A 19,636-nucleotide genomic window follows, 5' to 3' on the forward strand; every position below is an offset into this window, starting at 1 on the left:
AAGCGATTCAGTTGGAAACATTTATATATATATATATATATATATATATATATATATATATGTATGTATGTATGTATGTATGTATGTATGTATGTATGTATGTATGTATGTATATATATATATATATATATATATATATATATATATATATATATATATATATATATATATATATATATATATATATATATATATATATATATATATATATATATATATATTTGGAATCCATGCAAAGAGGCATCTGGTTCATTCTTCGGAAGGAAGTTTGGGCGACCGCAGAGAGAAATTAGCAAAAACAAAAAGACGAAATCACGGTAAATGAAAGGGGGCCGTTGAGTTCAATCCTTTGACATCAAACATCATCCGCCTGGTCAGTTTGGGAGTTGGGTTACACCTGATCCGTTTGATACTCGGAGGCTTCAGAGAGGGTTTCGGAGAAGCTGAGGAAATTCTCTTGGTACTCGGAGCAAATGATCTCGAACCGGTAGTGTCTGAATTCCACCGCGAAGGAGCCGAAGAAACACAGGAAGCACATCACCATCCCCCACTGGATCCGTGACGCCTGCATGTGCAACTTAAACTGATTCATCAAAATGAAATCTGAAGGAGGGTCAAGGAAAAGGCACAGAAACATACACAGTAAGAGGAGCAAGCATTGAAATGCCTCTGGGAATCAGGGCTATACCTGAAACCTACCGTATTTTTCAGAGTATAAGATGCACCGGAGTATAAGATGCACCAAGATTATTGATGAGGCAAATAAAAAAAAAAAGTTTTTGCACTCTGCAGACCTCCCAAAAACGGCCGTTTTTTGTCAAAAAAAATGGCATGCATAGCCTTTAGGAGGCTTATAGAGTGCTCCTAGGGGCTGTGGGGGGGGGCAAAAACGAGCAAAAAACGGTCCATTTTTCACTCATTTTTGCTCTCCCCAGCCCTCAGGAGCACCCTGGAAGCCTCCTGAAGGCGCTGCATGGTCATTTTTGCAAAGGGGGCGGGGTTTCAGGAGGCCAAAAATGCAGTATTCAGTGCATAAGATGCACCCAGATTTTCATCCTCTTTTTTGGGGGGGAAAGGGTGTGTCTTATACTCCAAAAAATATAGTAAATCCCATCCAGTGGTGGGATTCAAAAAATTTTACTACCAGTTCTGTGGGTGTGGTTTGGTGGGCATGGCAGGGGAAGAATACTGCAAAATTCCCATTCCCTCCCCACCCTACTAACCTGCTTTCCAGTTCTGTTCTCTTGTGCAGGTCAACAAAAGAAGATCAAGCCAATCAACTGGGACTTTGGAGGCAGCGAATAGATGGGGGCGGAGTTAGCCAGAGGTGGCAGTCTCCAAACTAGTCAAAATTTCCGCTACCGGTTCAATAGAACCAGTCAGAACCGGCTGAATACTACCTCTGATGCCATCGAACCCACGCCTCACCAGGAAAAGCAGCATTAAAGGCAGTCCTTGACTTACAACCATTTGTTGAGTGACGGTTCAAAATGACATGGGCACTGAGAAAAGTGATTTATGACCATTTTTCACACACTGTCGCAGCATCCCCATGATCACACGATCAAAAGTCAGGAGCTTGGCAACCGGCATGTATTTATAAGTGTCGGGGGGGGGGCACATGTGATCATTTTTTGTGATCTTCCAATCACATTTTCTTAAGTTATTAAGTATTGTAGAATACAAAATACAACAGTAAATAAGAGGACAATGTGCGGGAAGGGAAAAGGAGAAAGAGAAAGAAAAGTGAGGAAAGATAGGAAAACTTTTTGTGATCTTCTGACAAGTCAATGAGGAAGCCAGATTCACTTAACAACTGTGTTATTAACTTTCACAACTGCAGTGATTCACTTAACAACTGTGGCAAGGTCATAAAATGGGGCAAAACAACTCTCTTGCTTAGCAATGGAAATAGTTGGCAGAATTGTAAGCTGAATTTCGTATTGCTTATTCAACCAAGGTTTGAAACTTCGCTAGTCAAGAGAACAAAACCATATCAACCTAAGCAACTGGAAATGTTATTCCTGGGCTGATAAGATTCATACATATATTGCTGCTTGTGTCCCCCCCCTCCCCAGTATATATTCATTAACACAAAGATTAGATATCGCATGTTACAATAAAGGTAAGTTTCTCAGGAAGACGAGGCGTATGCCATCAGACTGATTGTGATTAGGGTAGGTGATTAAGTAGTGTTTTGCACAACCCTAAAGTTCTACAAGAATTTGATAAGGCATGGCATATGTGGCAGATTAAGGGGGGAAAAAGGATGAATAAATAAGTTATTTGAAACACAGCCATTTTTTTAAATCTTCAGGGTTTGTTTCTCGTGTAGGCAATCTGGGAAAAATTTCTTTCTAACTAACAGATTTCACAGCCTAAATAGGTTTGGAAAATCTTTGACATAAAGCATTAGATCTGGAATTTTAAATAGCATAAGCCTATATTCAAGACCTGCTTAAAAATGATCTCATCAAGAAAGAAACAGGATATTCCCTGTGGGTTATTTTCTCAAGCTGTAGGAACGTCCCAGTGGTCTATGGGTTGGCCTCCAGCTGTTTTTAGATTGAAATTTTCATAATTTCACAATACTGAACTTTCTGTTTGAGTTCAGGGCTGCACATTTTCCATTCCTTTTCTAGGGAGAGAACATTCCACCGAAAAATCCAAATAGACTTTGAAAATTTAGATACACATGAACATTGGAATACTAAGAAAAATATCTAGCAAATTCATTTTCCATTGAATGATTAAACTATTAAACGTAGAGAGATCCTGTCTGTTCACTGCAAGTCTCATGTGGATACACCTGTATTCACACAATGCGGACAGCCCCAAATGCCATCAAAGAATGCAAAAACATGTCCATGTTATTGCCGCCCCATTGCGCTGAAATTTTGACCAGGATTTCAGCTTACTCTGCCATCCACATGCTGTCCTTACTCTGCTGTCCTTATTTTCCATAAACCCTGAAAACAGTTTTTTAAGGTTTATGGAAAATAAGAGTTTGAAATCAAAATATATGGATTTATGTATAAATCTAGAATGGTGGATATTCCAGGCTTGGACAACATAGATGTACCATGTTGTGCATCTAAGATTTTAATTAAGCAGCTATGTGTGATGAACAGGGTAAGAATAAGGTTACAGCATCTGCAAATTCATTAAGTGGACTTTTTTATATTGCACTGAAATCCCTGGTTTTCCAGAGTCTTTTTAAGAAGTAAATCAGTACATCAAGAACAATGTTTTTCAAACTGTGATTATAATAATAATAAGCTGCTGCAAGAAGATCACACATCCTGGCTACAAACAATGGCATGACAAAATAGCAAAAATGGTTCATTGGAAGATTAAGAGATTGAGAGAGATTGAGATGCTTTATTTGTATGCCGCCCTTTTCCCTGGGGGGACTCAGGGCGGCTCACAACTCAAGGGGAGGGAGGACAAACAAGTCACAAACATGAGAAAACAATACATCATTAAAAACACAACAGTCATACAATTCGAGTGGGGTTAAAATCTTTAGCCCCAGGCCTGTCGGGACAGCCAGGACTTAAGGGCTACGCGGAAGGTCTGGAGGGTGGTGAGGGTACGAATCTCCACGGGGAGTTCGTTCCAGAGGGTCAGAGCAGCCACCGAGAAGGCTCTCCTCCGGGTAGTTGCCAGCCGACATTGGCCGGCTGATGGAATTCGGAGGAGGCCTAATCTATGGGATCGTATCGGCCTAGTGGAGGTAATTGGCAGTAGGCGGTCTCTCAAGTACCCAGATCCAATACCATGCAGGGCTTTGTAGGTGACAAGTAGCACCTTGAAGCGCACTCGGAGATCAACAGGCAGCCAGTGCAGCTCGCGGAGGATAGGTGTTACGTGGGTGAAACGAGGTGCACCCACGATCGCTCGCGCGGCCGCATTCTGGACCAGCTGAAGTCGCCGAATACTCTTCAAGGGCAGCCCCATGTAGAGCAAGATCTGCAAGAAATAACATTTCCTGCAAACAAAAAGTGGTGGGAATCACAAAATAGATAAACTGGTAGTAAATGAAGAAGCTAAAATGCTCCAGGACTTTAGAATTCAAACAAAGCATCTGCCACCTAACATCCCCAACTTAGCAATTTTAGATAAGAAAGACAAAGAAATCTGTGAAGATAGTGAACATTGCACTACCTGGGGATAGCAAAATAGAAAAGAAAAAATGGGGGGGAGAAATCAAAAAATATAAATGCCTGCAAATAGAAGTAGAACAACCGTGGCAAAAGAAACAAATGTAATACCATGTGTAACATGTGCATTGGATGCAATCCCAAAACATCTGGAGCACCAGTTAAACACCATCAGTCCAAAAAAATCACCATCAATCAATTGCAAAAGGCAACTTTGCATGAACTCTTTATGACAATACCCTTTAACACAGGGGTGAAATCAGTGGTGGGTTTCAAAAATTTTAGAACCTCTTCTGTGGGTGTGACCTGCTTTGTGGGAGTGGCTTGCTGGCCATGTGACCAGGTGGGAGTGGCTTGGCAGTCATGTGACTGGGTGGGCATGGCCAACTTGCAAAATGTGGTGAAACTCACTTAACAACGCTCTTGCTTAGCAACCAAAATGTTGGCTCAGAAACTCTGGCATTTGAAGCACGCAAGTCTTAAAGCTGTCAAGTTACAAGACCCTTGCACCCCTAACCCTTTAGGAAAAAACCCCCAGGGGTGTTCAAACTTGACAGCTTTAAGACTTGTGGACTTCAACTCCCAGAATTCCTCCTCTCGCTCTTCATCTTGATGATGTGCGGACGGGCGGGGGGGGGGGGGGAGCTGGAACCGGTTCTAAATGGCACTGTAGATTTGTGGAACCTCTTCTATAGAAGAGGTTAGAACTGGCAGGAACCCACCTCTGGGTGAAATCCATCAGGTTCTGACAGGTTTTGCAGAACCAGCAGTGGAAATTTTGAGTAGTTCGGAGAACCGGCAAATGCCACCTCTGGCTGGCCCCAGAGTGTGGAGGGAATGGAGATTTTGCTGTATCCTTCCCCTGTCCTCCTCACCAAGCCACACCACGCCCACCAAGCCACGCCCTTAGAACCGGTAGTTTAAAAAAAATGAATTTCACCACTGCTTTAACATCATCACTGTGCAACCAACTGCAATAATTCAAATGCGGCTAATTTTTAAACACTAAAGCTTTGTTTCTTCAACTATTGAAACCTGGGAAATTTGAAAACCCCTAATCTGGGCCATTTGGCTTTAAAATGGGGTTTTCTCCAAACATCAAATGAAGTACATAAAAAAAAAGCCACAGAACTGAATTTAGTAACAGTCCAGAAACAGCTTATCAGGATGCAAGCTGGGTGTTTTTTTTTAAAGCAATACTTGCATTTTGAAAAGGATACAAAGGACTAGGCACAGAGTTATTGCCGCTGACAAAACCACGCGTGGGATTCCAGCTTTTCTACCTTCATTCTTCAAGTTTATTTTGAGGGTTAGTGCGGACTGAATCCAGCAGGCCATAGTGCCGAAACCAAAGGCCAAAAAGGTGCCAACGTTGTGTATTTCTTCATCATTGGAAAGCTAAAAAGGACACAAAACACGTGACTTTGGTTAATACACCCAATTTAAAAAAAGAAAACACTCAGCCAACTTTTCCTAAGAATTCCACTTTCTATTGCTCAACTCAGAATGCCTTAATGTATCTGCAGTGTGCATTGGGACAGCTGAAGGTCTTTGCTTTCCATAGCCAAGAAGTGTTTTGTTTATCTTTTGACTTCCAAACTGATCTTTTGACTTCCAAACTGTAATTGTAAGGACTGTAATTGAGCCCAGAATTATAATACTAGGTCACGTTGGTGATTAAGTCGGTCTCCAAGTGACCTATCCAATTTTATGACGTTTTTTCTTCCAGTTTAACATTTTATGGAGTTATAAACTATTGTAAAATACAAAATAAATTAGAAAAGGAAGTGGGGAAGAAAAGGGGAAAGAGAAGTGAGGAAGGATAAGAAAAAAAAGAAAAAGAAACATCGAGACTTCTGACTCTCGCTGTCGCAGTAAAAATAAGGCCTTAACATCGAATCACAACTTTTTGCTTTTTCATAAATAATACGAACAAGCCATTTCTGTAATGATCCATCAATCTAATCGGTAAAACAAAAATTTCATTCTTCTCCACTTCAAGGGCGAAGTTCAGAAGCAGATTTTGTGACTTTTTCTGAAGTAGTTGTTTAGAAAACAGGGCAGCCTTTAAGTGAATCCATTGCCTGCCGTGGGTGTTTTTTGCCAAAAACCAGAAGTTCAAAAACATTGTAAATCAGGGGTGTCAAACTCAAGGCCCTTAAATCTGGCCTGTGGGAACGGCCTGGAAATAACAAAGGACTGGCCCGTGGTGCCTCTGGCACCCAAAATGGAGCGCGGGGGGACTGCACATGGACACACACACACACATGTGCCCCGTTTTGGCCAGTGAAGTGTTGCAGGAGGCCGTCCAGGCTGAAAATGGGGCACGGGGGCCCGCATGGAAACACACACACACACACACACACACACACACACACACACACACACACACACCGTTTTGGCCGGCAGGATGCTGCAGGAGGCATCCTTCCTGTCTCCACCCCCCACCCACCCCATCCGCCCGGCCCACAGAGGAGAACTACAATCCTGATCCAGAAATCCAGTTTGACACCCCTGTTGTACATTGTGGTGACCACAGGATGCTACAAATGGCTGTGAATACAGACTGGTTGCCAAGCACCAAAAATATGATCACACGACTAGAGGGGCAGAACTCAAATCTGGGTCATAACCTGGAGAAGCGACTGGTCATAAACGGAGGACTACCTACACCTCTTACATAATTTGGAGCTATGAGTTAAAGGATGTTGACGTTCTTATGTCATTTCCGAAGAAGACCAAAAGAGATCACTGAGACAGTTCCACCTTTTCATCATCTCTTATCCCAGATAACGTAGGTACTAATTAGACTGAGGCTGCCTATGGATTCTAACTGCTCACCCTGATCTATTAACACTAAGCATATTTTATTTCAGATTTGCAGGTTTTCATCTCTTAATAGGCCACAGTCCTATTCTTGTGCAAATCCATCGGTCTTGTTTCTTGTGCTTGTTTCTTGTTTATTTATGAAGATACCACTATCACAAATTTGCCAAATCTCTCAGGTGCCTGGAGCCAAAGAGGTAACACAGAAACTTTTATGGCTTGACCCCCAATCAAGATTTTGGCCCATGGAAATACAATCTATGTACTATATATCTAGGCAGCCAGGCATGATCAATGGATCCTGCCCTTCTGCCATATAGTTTTCCTACAGAAAAACTGGAGGAAGTTCAGAAAAGGGTTGTTTTGCTGAAGCGAGACAAATGTCACCAAAAGATCTTGCTAAGCACACAATTACCTTCATTGTCTAGCATGAATGGCTTAGTCAATTCAGAAGAAAGCCATTTATAGGTAACTGGGACATTCATTAATTGGGACAGGAAAAAAAGAGTTCTGGATGCTGTAAGCTGTAAGTCATAATTTCATTTCTGCCTCTAGGGGGCGGTGCTCATCTGCATTTCTCAGCAGACAGAGAGAGCCAGTGTTATCTGAAGACATTTCTATTAGTTAGACTTATATACCGCTTCATAGGGCTTTCAGCCCTCTCTAAGCGGTTTACAGAGTCAGCATATTGCCCGCAACAATCCGGGTCCTCATTTTACCCACCTCGGAAGAATGGAAGGCTGAGTCAACCTTGAGCCGGTGAGATTTGAACAGCTGAACTGCAGAACTGCAGTCAGCTGAAGTAGCCTGCAGTGCTGCACTCTAACCACTGCGCCACCTTCTGTGGTTATCTGGCCAGCATGACTATATGACAAGGCGCACGGATTACCTTTCCACCAAAGTGGTACCTATTTATCTACTCGCATTCGCATGCTTTCGAATTGCTAGGTCAGCAGGAGCTTGAGCGAATAACGGGAGCTCACCCCATCATATGGCACTGGGGACTCAAACCCAGACAGTCAGCTTTCCAGCTGATAAGCTCAGCGATTTTAATTCTCTGAACCATCGACAAGGGAATGGCCAGATAAAAACTAGCATAACCCACAAAAGGATAGTTAGTGGGAGCAAGAGGCTCAGAAAACATCCTTCCTAGTTTCTTTTTTTATTTTTATTTTTTATTTTTAGTCTCATACACACATTTACAACTATACATTCTATTAATTACTATTCTTATCACATTTTAACACTTTTAACACTTTTTAAACATTCATTTTTCCATATAAAGAATTAAAATATATAATCGGGATTGCTTTGCTTACCATTCTGTTTTGTCTTACCACCACCCTACTTTCCTTTCCTTTTCTCCCTCCATCCTTTCTCTAATTTCTTCTTTCCTTGTATCCTTTCCCTTTCCTTCTTCCCCTTCCTCTCCCCTACTCCTCTCTACCTCTTCCCCTTCGTACCCTCTCCCCTCCTCTTCCTATCCCTCTCAATCTTCCTCTCCTTTCCTCTTTCTTCTTTCCCTCTCCTTCCCTCTCTTCTCCTCTCCTCTTCCTCTCTTCCTTTCCTCTTCTATTGTTGTGATTGTCTATTTTCCTCTTCCATCTGGAAGACCCTTCCTAGTTTGTCAGGCTGTAAAGGATGGGTGTGTGTGTGTGTGTGTGTGTGTGTGTGTGTGTGTGTGTGTGTAAGGACCGTACATTCAGTCTTGCGAGATTCTCTCTACCATAAAGTTGAATTAACTCTTATTTTAATAACATTTTTATTTTCAAACAAACACAAACACACAACACATAGAACATAAAAGCCTCTTCAACTACATACAGCGTGTCGATTACAACATCTTTCTGCGTCCTTTCCATAGTCATCACTTGAATTTTATCAAAATTCACATATTGTCAATCAAGATATCTTTGTATACATTGTTATTATGCTTCCTTTGTTTGATTATCACTATTATCTCTCCATTTTAGACAAGGTATTCTAAATATATAACCATTAATATTATAATGATTCATTATATCATCTTCAATATATCCAATAATGAAGTTTTTTATCCTATTCTAAGTCATTCTATTATTTTAGCATTGATAACATTCTCTAATAATTTTCAATTCAATGTTTTTCCCATTATTAGTGTCATCAATCTTATATACATGTATACAAATTGTTATAATTATTAAACATCCATTAAGCCTAGCTATTATTACATTATTTCAACATAAGGCATATTAAATTTGAAGTAAATTTATATTATGACATTTCATTACATCATCCTGAAATCATCCAATGATATTACGTCTTTATATTCTATTTAATATAGAATTGTTTATCTTTCATAAAAAGGCTTTTCAACATCATCTCCATAACCCTCACTTACAGTTTGTATAAAATTTCATATTATCAATCTAGTATATATAAATGCTTTATCATTATTAATCATTTATTTGACTATAGCTATTATTACGTTGTACATAGCACTCAAAAGTTAACTATATTTAACTAAATTTTATTGTGACATTTCATTTCATCATCCTGTATCCTTCCAGAAATAGTGTAGTCCAATATCTCTTGCCATTAGTAAAGTCTGTATTCTAAGTGTTTTCTTGATAAGTCTTATGTGGGGTTCCACCACAAAACCGCGGTGGACTAAAGCGCGCTCGACGAAAGCGCGTACGTGACATCATCACAGCGCGACAAAAACAGCACGCTGTGAACGGTAAACTTAAAATTAACGTGTAAATCTAAACCTAACCCCCCCAAACCTAACCCTAAACCTAACCCTAAGCCTAACCCTTAACCTAACCCTAAACCTAACGCTAAACCTAACGCTAACCCTTAACCTAAACCTAAACCTAACCCTAACGCTTAACGTAACCCTAAACCTAACCCTAACCCTTAACCTAACCCTAACCCTAACCCTTACCTTTACGTGAATCGGCTTGCTTTAATTTTATTTTAATTTTATTTTTTTTTATTTTTTTTGTCGCGCTGCTGATGACGTCACGTACGCGCTTTGATCGGGCGCGCTTTAGTGGACCACGGTTTTGACGGGTCACATTATGTGGACTTCTCTTAAGAACTTGATGTTCATTGCATGTCTTATAAGGATTCGAAACCCTCTATCTGCTCCTTTTATCAGCTTAACTTTTGTTATCATTAGTGCTTCTGCCGAGATCACTCTCATTATTTCTGCCGAATTAACTCCTCTAGTTGTTGATTCCTATCTGGTTTACCGCAGGAGATCAACACTAGGTTTATGTAACACACGAATCCAAAAGCAACAAAATGATGTTACTGCAGAATGAAAGGTGTGACACCCCCACCCCACCAATAAGGAGGAGAAAACAAAATACCTGGAAGTTGCCCAGAAGAGTCATTCCAAAAGAAGCCAAGCAAAAGGCCACCAAGCCACTGATATTGAGCCATGGTGTCAAAACCTTTGGCTTTAGCTGAATGAAGCGGAGGACAGCTATGACCAGTGCTGAAAATAAAGAGAAAAAAAATTAGTGAGGCAGCTCTGCAATTTTAACTTCCACAATAAAATAAAAGCTATTAACGTCCATGTAAAGACCCATTTACAGAGACAGGTATTATCACCTTCTTGCAAAACAATTGTTAGCAGAGGTTGAACAGCCCCGAAATGAATTCTCTCTTTAATTTTGTGGATGACTAAACCAGTAATTAGCACCAGTTCCCCCAGTCCTATTCCCATGGGATTAGAAATGTATAACTGAGTTTACACACAAAGCTTAACTTGGTTTCCGAGTTAGCGTTTTTCTGCATTTATACGATTGTCTGCATTTATACTAAGCAAGTGGGCTTGGCTTATACATGCTAAAGAATGACCTAACTAAATCATTAACTAACCTGCTTTATGAGCAGTGCAGGGCATAGCGAAACAAATCACTTGTTATATTTTTTGCAGCGGCCACACATGGGGAGCTGAACACTTGCAGAAGGAAATATAGTATATAGTGTAAAAGGTGCTCGCGCATGCAGCTCCACTTCCAGTCGACCTGTGCATGCATGCGTGTGCACACCGGCCTGCCACTCATGTGGCCCAGTTCCTCTCTTCTCTACCCCCTCCCCTTGGCCAGGCCGCCAAGCCACTCGTGTAAAATCTTGATGTGCTTAGAGCAACATTCTAAATTTTGCAGGAAGCTCATATTAAAAAAGACTCCTTACCATAGAGATCCAGCTTCCAAACCAGAAGTGGAAGAACTGGGTAACCACATATTAGTTAAAAAAAAAAAAGGGCAAATAAGGACTTTGTGCCTGCTCTTTCACCATGTCTTTCTGTGAACTACAATATCATCCCAGTTTGACTGCCTCAAAACATCTGTATAGATCTGTGAGGTTGAACCTATGGCACGCATGGCACAGGTGGTACGAAGAGCCATTTGTTAGGGCACACGAGGCGTTGCCCTGTCAACTGACTTCGGCCTTCTTCAGGAGGCTTCCCTGAAGGCTCCGGAGGGCAAAAAACGGCCCTACGGACAAACCGGAAGTCACCATTCCCAAACTTCTAGATTCCCCGTAGGGCCGTTTTTCGCACTCTGGAGGCTTCAGGGAAGCTCCTGAAGCTTCCGGAGGGCCTCCCGGGGTGGGGGGGACAGGGAGATGTTTTCACCCTCCCCAAACTCCTAGAAAGCCTCTGGAGCCTGGGGAAAGCGAAAAAAACACGGCCAAAGTGGGGGGGGGGCGGCGCTGGTTACACGCGCATGTGAGCATACGACCCCCCTGCGCTCTCCCCGGTTTTGGCACAGGAGCCAAAAAAGGTTAGCCATCACCGGTATAGATAATTTATTGTTTATCTTAGCAATAATATGGCCCTGGTTCTCCTCCTCAGCCACTTTAAGATACGTGGACTTCGACTTCTAGAATTCCTCATCCAGCGTGGTTTGTATGCTCAAACTCTTTTCTGAATGTATGTACAGGTAGGTCTTGACGTACGACACTTCGTTTAGTGACTGTTCAAAGTTGCAACGGCATTGAAAAAAAGTGACTTATGGCTCTTTTTCACACCTACAACCGCTGCAGCATCCCCACGGTCACATGATCAAAGTAACCGACTCGTGGCGGTTGCAGCGATCCTCTTTTGCGACCTTCCGGTCAATGGGAAAGCCAGTTGTTAGTATCACAACTGTTATTCCTAACTTAACAACTGCAGTGATTCACCTAACATCTGTGGCAGGGGTGGGTTCCGGCTGGCACTACTACCGGTTCGCTCGTGTGTGCGCTTCTCTCCTCGCGCAATTGAAAAACAAGATGGCGGCGCCGACAGTGCCAACCGGGGAACCAGTTCAGGGGCGTGGCAGGCCTGGGTCACTGCCAGTTCCAGCGACCCAGGCCGCCAAACCACTACCGGTTCAGCTGAACTGTTCCGAACTGGTAGGAACCTACCACTAATCTGTAGCAAGCAGATTGTAAAATGGGGCAAAACTTCCTTAGCCACTGTCTCACTTAGCAACTGACATTTTGAGCCCAATTGTAGTCATAAGTTGAGGACTACCTGTACAGTACAGGGCTCTGCTTTCCGGGATATAATTTCTAAGAGTCATTTTCTGCAAGAATAGCCATAAGGTTTGCGCAAATCGTAATAGTGAAGCTGCTTCACCTTCAGACTAAGTATGGGGTATTTAAAATAATTAAACAGCTCTTGGAGCAAAATACTAAATACATATTTCCACGCTGGCAATGCAACAGATGAATGCTTATGTTTATCAAACGTGTGGTTAGGAGGTAAAGGGGAACACACCCATCTAAGCCAACAATTTGTTTGCAAGTGGCAAGGCCAACATTTCTGAGAAGCTACGCAAGAAAAGTAAAGAAACAGTGTTCCCCTTTTGCTCCTGCACTTAACACTGTACGACAGGCAGGATATCTCAGAAATTAGAAGCTGTAATTTCATCAGCCAGCAGCAACTGAAAAATCCATTTTCCTCTAACTTTACCACAATTTGGCATTCATCCCTGAACACCTCCGGATGGTAAAAGCAGATCAACAACGGGCCTAATTTCTGAGAGGGGTAGTCAACTCCTTTCTCCTGGACATGGCCAAGCGGAAGGGCCACTTAGTGGGGATACTGAGCAAAGAGTTGGTCTCAGCGTCCTAAGATTCATTTGTGGGAGAGATATGGACCTTTGCTGTCTAGCTCTGCCTTGTGGACCCTTCTCCTCTTACTACAAGATGATCAGCCAAGCCCTGGAAGATTTAACCAATTTCATTGTATTTATTTTCTACAATGACAATAAAGGCTATACCCGTGATGGTGAGCCTATGGCACATGTGTCACAGGTGGCACGCAGAGCCATATCTGCTGGCACGCGAGCCGTCAGCTCCAGCGCACATGTGCGCACCGGCCAGCTGATTTTCGGCTTCCAGAAAGTCGGGGGAGGCCATTTTCGCTCTCCCCAGGCTTCAGAAAAACCACCAGAGCACGGGGAGGGTGAAAAACGCACCCAACGGGCCAACTGGAAGTTTGGAAACAAACTTCAGCTAGGTCTGTTGGGCCCGTTTTTCGCCCTCTCCAGGCTCCGGAGGCTTTCCTGGAGGCTGGAGAGGGCGGAACGGCCTCCCCTCGGCCCCCCCGGAGGAAATACCAAGCTCAGCTTGGAGGCGAATAGTGCGTTGCGCGTGGTGGTGGGGGAGCGTGGGGGGAGTTGTGCATGCATGCGCCTGTGGGGGTGCGCTTTGCATTATGGGTGCTGGCACACATGCACCCTCTTATATGCGGCCCCTCACATTTTTGGCACCCACAACAAAGAGGTTCTTCATCCTTTGGCTATATTATTTAGGTTCTTCAGAAGAAGAACCTAAATAATATAGCCAAAGAGCCAAGGTGGCGCAGTGGTTAGAGTGCAGTACTGCAGGCCACTTCAGATGACTGTTATCTGCAGTTCAGTGGTTCTAATCTCACCGGCTCAAGGTTGACTCAGCCTTCCATCCTTCCGAGGTGGGTGAAATGAGGACCCAGACTGTGGGGGCGATATGCTGACTCTGTAAACCATTTAGAGAGGGCTGAAAGCCCTATGAAGCAGTATATAAGTCTAACTGCTATTGCTATTGCTATCGATCTAGAACTTTGCAGTTTCATCCATACAAGAAGCATTACTAAATGAATTTCTTGTATCCAAACTTTTCTTGACAGAGAGGCTGGCAGGAGACATCATCATGGAGTTAAGACCATCAAGTCTGCTCCTCTTCTTTCTCCTCACATGACAGGCACACTTGAATAAGAAGGCATCAACAAGGCTTTATTGTGGTTACTATTTATTGTGGATACTATACTTAGTATAATCCGTTCTCAGAATTATGAAAAAAATATTATCTAAAATCTTTTTGTGCCTATCTATAGGGGAAGAGTGACCAACAGCCCAGACAAGGAAGAGTTACGTATAAATTGTACCTTATTGCTGTTATTATACGCCCACTCACAACTGTGAGATGTTCACACACATGCAGAGTTCTCAAACAACAGTCCGTAAATGTCTCATGCAAACCAATAATAATAACTGAAGATGTGAGTTGTTGTTTTTTTAATTTCACATACAAAAAAAAACAATATGAAGGCACTCATGGATCAACATTAGAATACTTAGCAACACATTTTTATAGGTCTAGTTCCTGCTGAGGTAGTAAGGTTTAGATTTGATGGGGCTCCCCCCAAAACCATAATGTGGCAGCGTCTTCTCAACATTGATGCCCACCAACAAGCTATTCCTAATGACAGACAGAAGAATTTTCATCTTCTGTTTTAATTACCCATAATGCTTGGATATGATGTGATTCCAGAGCTTGGTGGAGCATTTTAAAGGGCAGCCAGCACACAACAATCTGCAGAGAGATATTAAAAAATTTGACCACCTCGTACAGTAGGACAGGCCCAATTTCAAGCAAAGTGCCTAATATTTGAGTTGAAAGATTCCAGGTATTTTCACTCTACCTGGAATCTCTACCTATCCTATGTAAGCTGAGGCTATTAGTATAGTATAATCTTTATTGTCATTGTACTGAAATACAACGAAATTGGTTAATATTAATTTTAATAGGGAGTGGATATAGTGTCCATTACCGATTATTGACTAAAGCCACACTAAAGTAATAATGGGTCAGGGAAAATGATGTAACTTAGACATGGTCACTTTCTTTTTTCTATAATCGGAGGATGTGGTTTTTAGCCCAAACCCAACTTTACCACCTCAGAAAGAATTTAGCCCTTGTAGCTTGCTGCTCCCTAAGTCTGAATGACATGGATTTGGCTGAAACAGGAGATTCTTTAAAACAGTGGTAGTCAACCTGGTCCCTACCACCCACTAGTGGGCATTCCAGCTTTCATGGTGGGCAGAAGGGTTTTGCTGTAACTCTGCTTTATAAATTTTATAAAGTAAAGTTACTTCCCTACTTTATAAATCATCTTTACTGTGGAACCGGTGGGCAGTTAGAAAATTTTACTACTAATAGAGATACAAAAGTGGGCGGTAGGTATAAAAAGGTTGACTAGCCTTGCTTTAGAAAGAATTAGAAAAGATTTTTAAAAAAATAAATAAGAAGCCACACATTCTTCATGCAACGCCTACCTAGGAATGCTGCCATGTTCATGACTTGGCTAAATACACAGCTAGCAGGAGGGACATCACCTGCAATACTTCAAAAATATAATGCGTTTCATTGTCAATCTACTAAGCCTGCAACAAAGGTAAATAAATCAATTTAAAATAGCACAGGATGGAGCAAGCCTTGTTGGGGGAAAAAAGAGAAAAGAGAGGGGGACAAGAGAAGGACAAGGGAATGATTACCTTATATATGGCGGTTTTAAAGACGTTGGTTTGCTGCTGGAACACAAAAGGAAAACTAATCACACCTAAGTCAGAATAACAACATTAGTCATTTGGTGCTACTTAACTTGTTTTGCATCGAAATACCTAGTTTTAAACAAATGATCTCCTTTCAAAGAAAATGAAACAGAGGCATGTGGACTTTTACTCCAAAATTGTCAGCAATGTTAAGGGGTAGGGGAACTCTAGAGTTCGGGATCCATATATTTAGAAATGTGAAATGGAAGGGTGGGAGGGCAGGGTTAATTTTCACCCTAAATAACAATTTCTAGAAGTTCTGCTTCTGAACCCTCAGGGAATTCTTTTTATGAGGGTACTTTCCAACTTTAAGATGCCCCAAGTCTCCTTCTGCATTTGCTTCTCCCACCTGTTTCTACCCTCTTGAGAGCCGGTCTCCATTTCTGAATGTAGTTGTTTGGATATGTATCCAAACATGGAGAGCCATGATGGCAAGCAAGGGCATACATCAAATAAGTCTTCTCATAACGTGTCCTTCACAACAGCACTCAGAACGGGGCTTATAACTTGATTCTTCTCCCTGAATTGTGGGGTTATTGGTGGTCTCTGAGTTTGGTGGTTTTCTTGCAACAAAGCCACCAAGTTCAACCATAATGTAAATATAAGGGTGATATGAACAAATTTATTATTGTTACAACTATGAGTACAACTGTTATTACACTATTATGTAGGAAGTTATCACCCAGCCCTCTCCCAGAAAAATGAAATATTCTAGGAAATATTGAAAAGGCAGAATAAGAAAGAATAAGAAGAAAGGAAATAAATGTTTTTTAAAATGTGTGTTTTACCTGTCTGGCGTATCTAGTGGACGGATTTTGTTGTCCTCTACTGCTATAAAATATCTGTCAAAAATAGGAAAGGAGAAAAATAGGAAATGTTAATACAATTATGTCTCACCAAGAAAAAGGAAGGATATGTAAAGCTATTGGAACTAGGAGCTGGCAGGAAAGTATTTAGGAGAGAGTCAGGAAGAAGCATATGTGGGGAAAAAGTGATGGACTGAGAGAGAGGCAGGAAAAGACCAAGAAAGTTACATTTGGGTGGAGTTGATAAATTCCTCTAAAAAGAGGAAGATGAGAAGTTTAAAGAACTAAGCACAATTACAGGTAGTACTCGAGTTACAACCACAATGGAGCCCAAAATGTATGTTGCTAAATGAAACATTGGTCGAGTTTTGTCCCATTTTACGACCTTCCTTGCCATAGTTGTTAAATGAATTGCTGCAGTTGTTAAGTTGGTAACAGGGTTGTTAAGTGAATCTGGCTTCCCTATTGGCTTTGCTTGTCAGGAGATCACCAAAGGTCACCAAACATGACCCCAGGACACCGCAGCCATTATAAATATGAGTCAGTTGCCAAGCATCTGAATTTTGATCTTGCGACCATGGGGATGCTACAATGGTCGTAAGCGTGGAAAAAGGTCTTAAGTCACTTTTTTCAGTGCCGTTGTAACTTCGAACAGTCACTAAATGAACTGTTGTAAGTTGAGGATGCCCTGTAATGAAGTGGCACATGGGTATTATAAAAACTAGACTAACTAAAATAAATGGAAAGATATGGAGCTGTAGGAGATAAAGGTAAAGGTTCCCCTCTCACATATGTGCTAGTCCTTCCCGACTCTAGGAGGCGGTGCTCATCTCCATTTCAAAGCTGAAGAGCCAGTGCTATCCGAAGACGTCTCCGTGGTCATGTGGCCGGCATGACTAAATGCTGAGAGCGCACGGAAAGATGTTCCCTTCCCACCAAAGGTGGTCCCTATTTTTCTACTTGCATTTTTTACATGCTTTCAAACTGCTAGGTTGGCAGAAGCTGGGACAAGTAATGGGAGCTCACTCTGTTCCGCGGCGCTAGGGATTCAAACCACTGAACTGTTGACCTTCTGATCGACAAGCTCAGCATCTTAGCCACTGAGCCACCGTGTCCCGTACAGTACAGCATACACCGTGTACAGTAGTGAAGTTATAGATAGGTTCTCTTTTCTCATATGTCATATTTCTGGTTTCTCAGCTTCATGATTTATTAATTTTTACTCTTATCATGCTCTTGCATAACGTTGATTTACCCAGGGAAAAGCCAGGAGCTATCAAGGAAAGTCATGGCTTCCTGTGACAATCAAACACAGACTAAGCTCTAATTTACTATTAAGGTGTCTTTGCTCTGAGCAGATAGTGATGCCTGGCTAACTCTGACTGATGCTAGAAGCAAAGCAGCACGGAGCCAAGTTAGATATTTAAGAAAGAAGCTATAGGCTCTACTGTTTTCATTAAGTACAAAACAGAAATCTTGGAGAAGGCTCGGGAAATCAGTCTAGGCAATAAAATGACCAAGAAGCATCCTAAACATAAGGGTCTCTTTAGTTTTTAGTTCACCCAGTAACTACAGGTAGTCCTCGACTTACAACGGTTAACTTAGTGACCGGCCAAACTTACAATGGCACTCAAAAGGTGACTTACGGCCATTTTTCAGAGTTACAATCTTTGCAGCAACCCCATAATCGAAATTCAGTCATCTTGGGAAAATAGGTCAATAATAACATCTGCTGACAACTTATGACAGAAAATGCGATTATGATCTTCTGACTAACCTTTTTGCATACTTCCCAGGGTGGCAAACCGTACCCAGATAAAATATTGCATAAGGTAAACATTGTAAATTAAACAATGCAGAACAGAACAAGTTTTCCAGATTTGCTTATGTTGCATAACTATGCGACATAATTGTTGCATGTGATTACCATCACATTTGGACTGCAGACATGGTTTAATTTCTTGCATATGTTTGCATGGCTTTTATCAATGGCTTTGCTTATATTGGCAAGGCACTATAGTTCAATCTCGATACACAACAGGCTTAGGAGATGCTAATTTTGCATCGGTACTGGAAAAATATAAAGACACAAACTGGGGGGATGCACAGCCCTGGGATCCTGACTGAAAACACTTCCAGGCAAATGTATTACGCAACCATCTTACCTCATTCAAAGAAAGTTATCACATTCAAAGAAAAGCATTCCAAGAAAGAGATTTGATTATAATAATGTTCCTTGGGTAGAATGGTGCTTGTGGTGGGAATGTTTTCAGTCAAGATCTGCGGGAAACATGTTGTGACTTCTATTATTTGACAGACCTGTTTTGGGTCAAATAAACTTCCTTCCAGAAACTACAGCAAAGGGTACTTACACAATCCACAGGCCTGATGAGGTAAACAACGTCAAGACAAGTGGCAAGAACATCCATACACTGCATTTCTTCCCATCCATGCCTGAAAACAAACAAGGAAATAGGAAATGAACTAAGCTATGTTGAATGGAAGTTGACAAGCTCATTGTCTAAAGACATATATATATATATTTTTGCTAAGCACAAAGAAAGGCTTCTCCATGTAGAAAAGAAGGACTAGGGGAGACATGATAGCAATGTTCCGATATCTCAGGGGTTGCCACAAAGGAGTCAAGCTATTCTCCAAAGCACCTAAGGACAGGACAAGAAGCAATGGGTGGAAACTAATCAAGGAGAGAAGCAGCTTAGAACTGAGGAGAAATTTCCTGACAGTGAGAACAATTAATCAGTGGAACAACTTGCCTCCAGAAGTTGTAAATGCTCCAACATTAGAAGTCTTTTAAGAAGATGTTGGAAAACCATTTGTTGGAAGTACTGTAGGGTTTTTTTTTGTCTAAGCAGGGGGTTGGACTAGAAGACCTCCAAGGTCCCTTCCAACTCTGTTATTCTATGATTCTAGAATATGAATGGTGCAGCTCTTTACCCATCTTGCTTCTTTACCTCATTGGGAT

At 41.7% G+C, this 19,636-nt stretch overlaps 1 protein-coding gene across 7 annotated transcripts in view; it reads right to left on the reverse strand.

Annotated features, from left to right (window-relative positions):
• Window positions 1-215: 215 nt before the first annotated feature.
• The window catches only part of TMEM150C (transmembrane protein 150C), a 42,566-nt gene continuing 23,145 nt past the window's right edge, over window positions 216-19,636 (reverse strand). For 6 of the 7 annotated variants that reach the window (XM_087724023.1, XM_087724022.1, XM_087724020.1 and 3 more), the window contains 7 exons: window positions 19,026-19,107; window positions 16,636-16,689; window positions 15,791-15,826; window positions 15,572-15,639; window positions 10,346-10,473; window positions 5,384-5,561; window positions 216-603 (listed from right to left, as the gene is read on the reverse strand). In XM_087724023.1, the coding sequence (XP_087580149.1) occupies window positions 392-603; window positions 5,384-5,561; window positions 10,346-10,473; window positions 15,572-15,639; window positions 15,791-15,826; window positions 16,636-16,689; window positions 19,026-19,107 (758 nt within the window). In that variant the 3' untranslated portion in view covers window positions 216-391. The remainder of the gene's footprint in view (window positions 604-5,383; window positions 5,562-10,345; window positions 10,474-15,571; window positions 15,640-15,790; window positions 15,827-16,635; window positions 16,690-19,025; window positions 19,108-19,636) is intronic. The other variant, XM_087724017.1, reaches the window with a different exon arrangement.

This window comes from Thamnophis sirtalis, unplaced genomic scaffold (genome assembly GCF_051295495.1).
Source record: "Thamnophis sirtalis isolate CommonGarterSnake01/CBP01778 unplaced genomic scaffold, rThaSir2_p1.2 scaffold_10, whole genome shotgun sequence".
Taxonomy (NCBI): domain Eukaryota; kingdom Metazoa; phylum Chordata; class Lepidosauria; order Squamata; family Natricidae; genus Thamnophis; species Thamnophis sirtalis.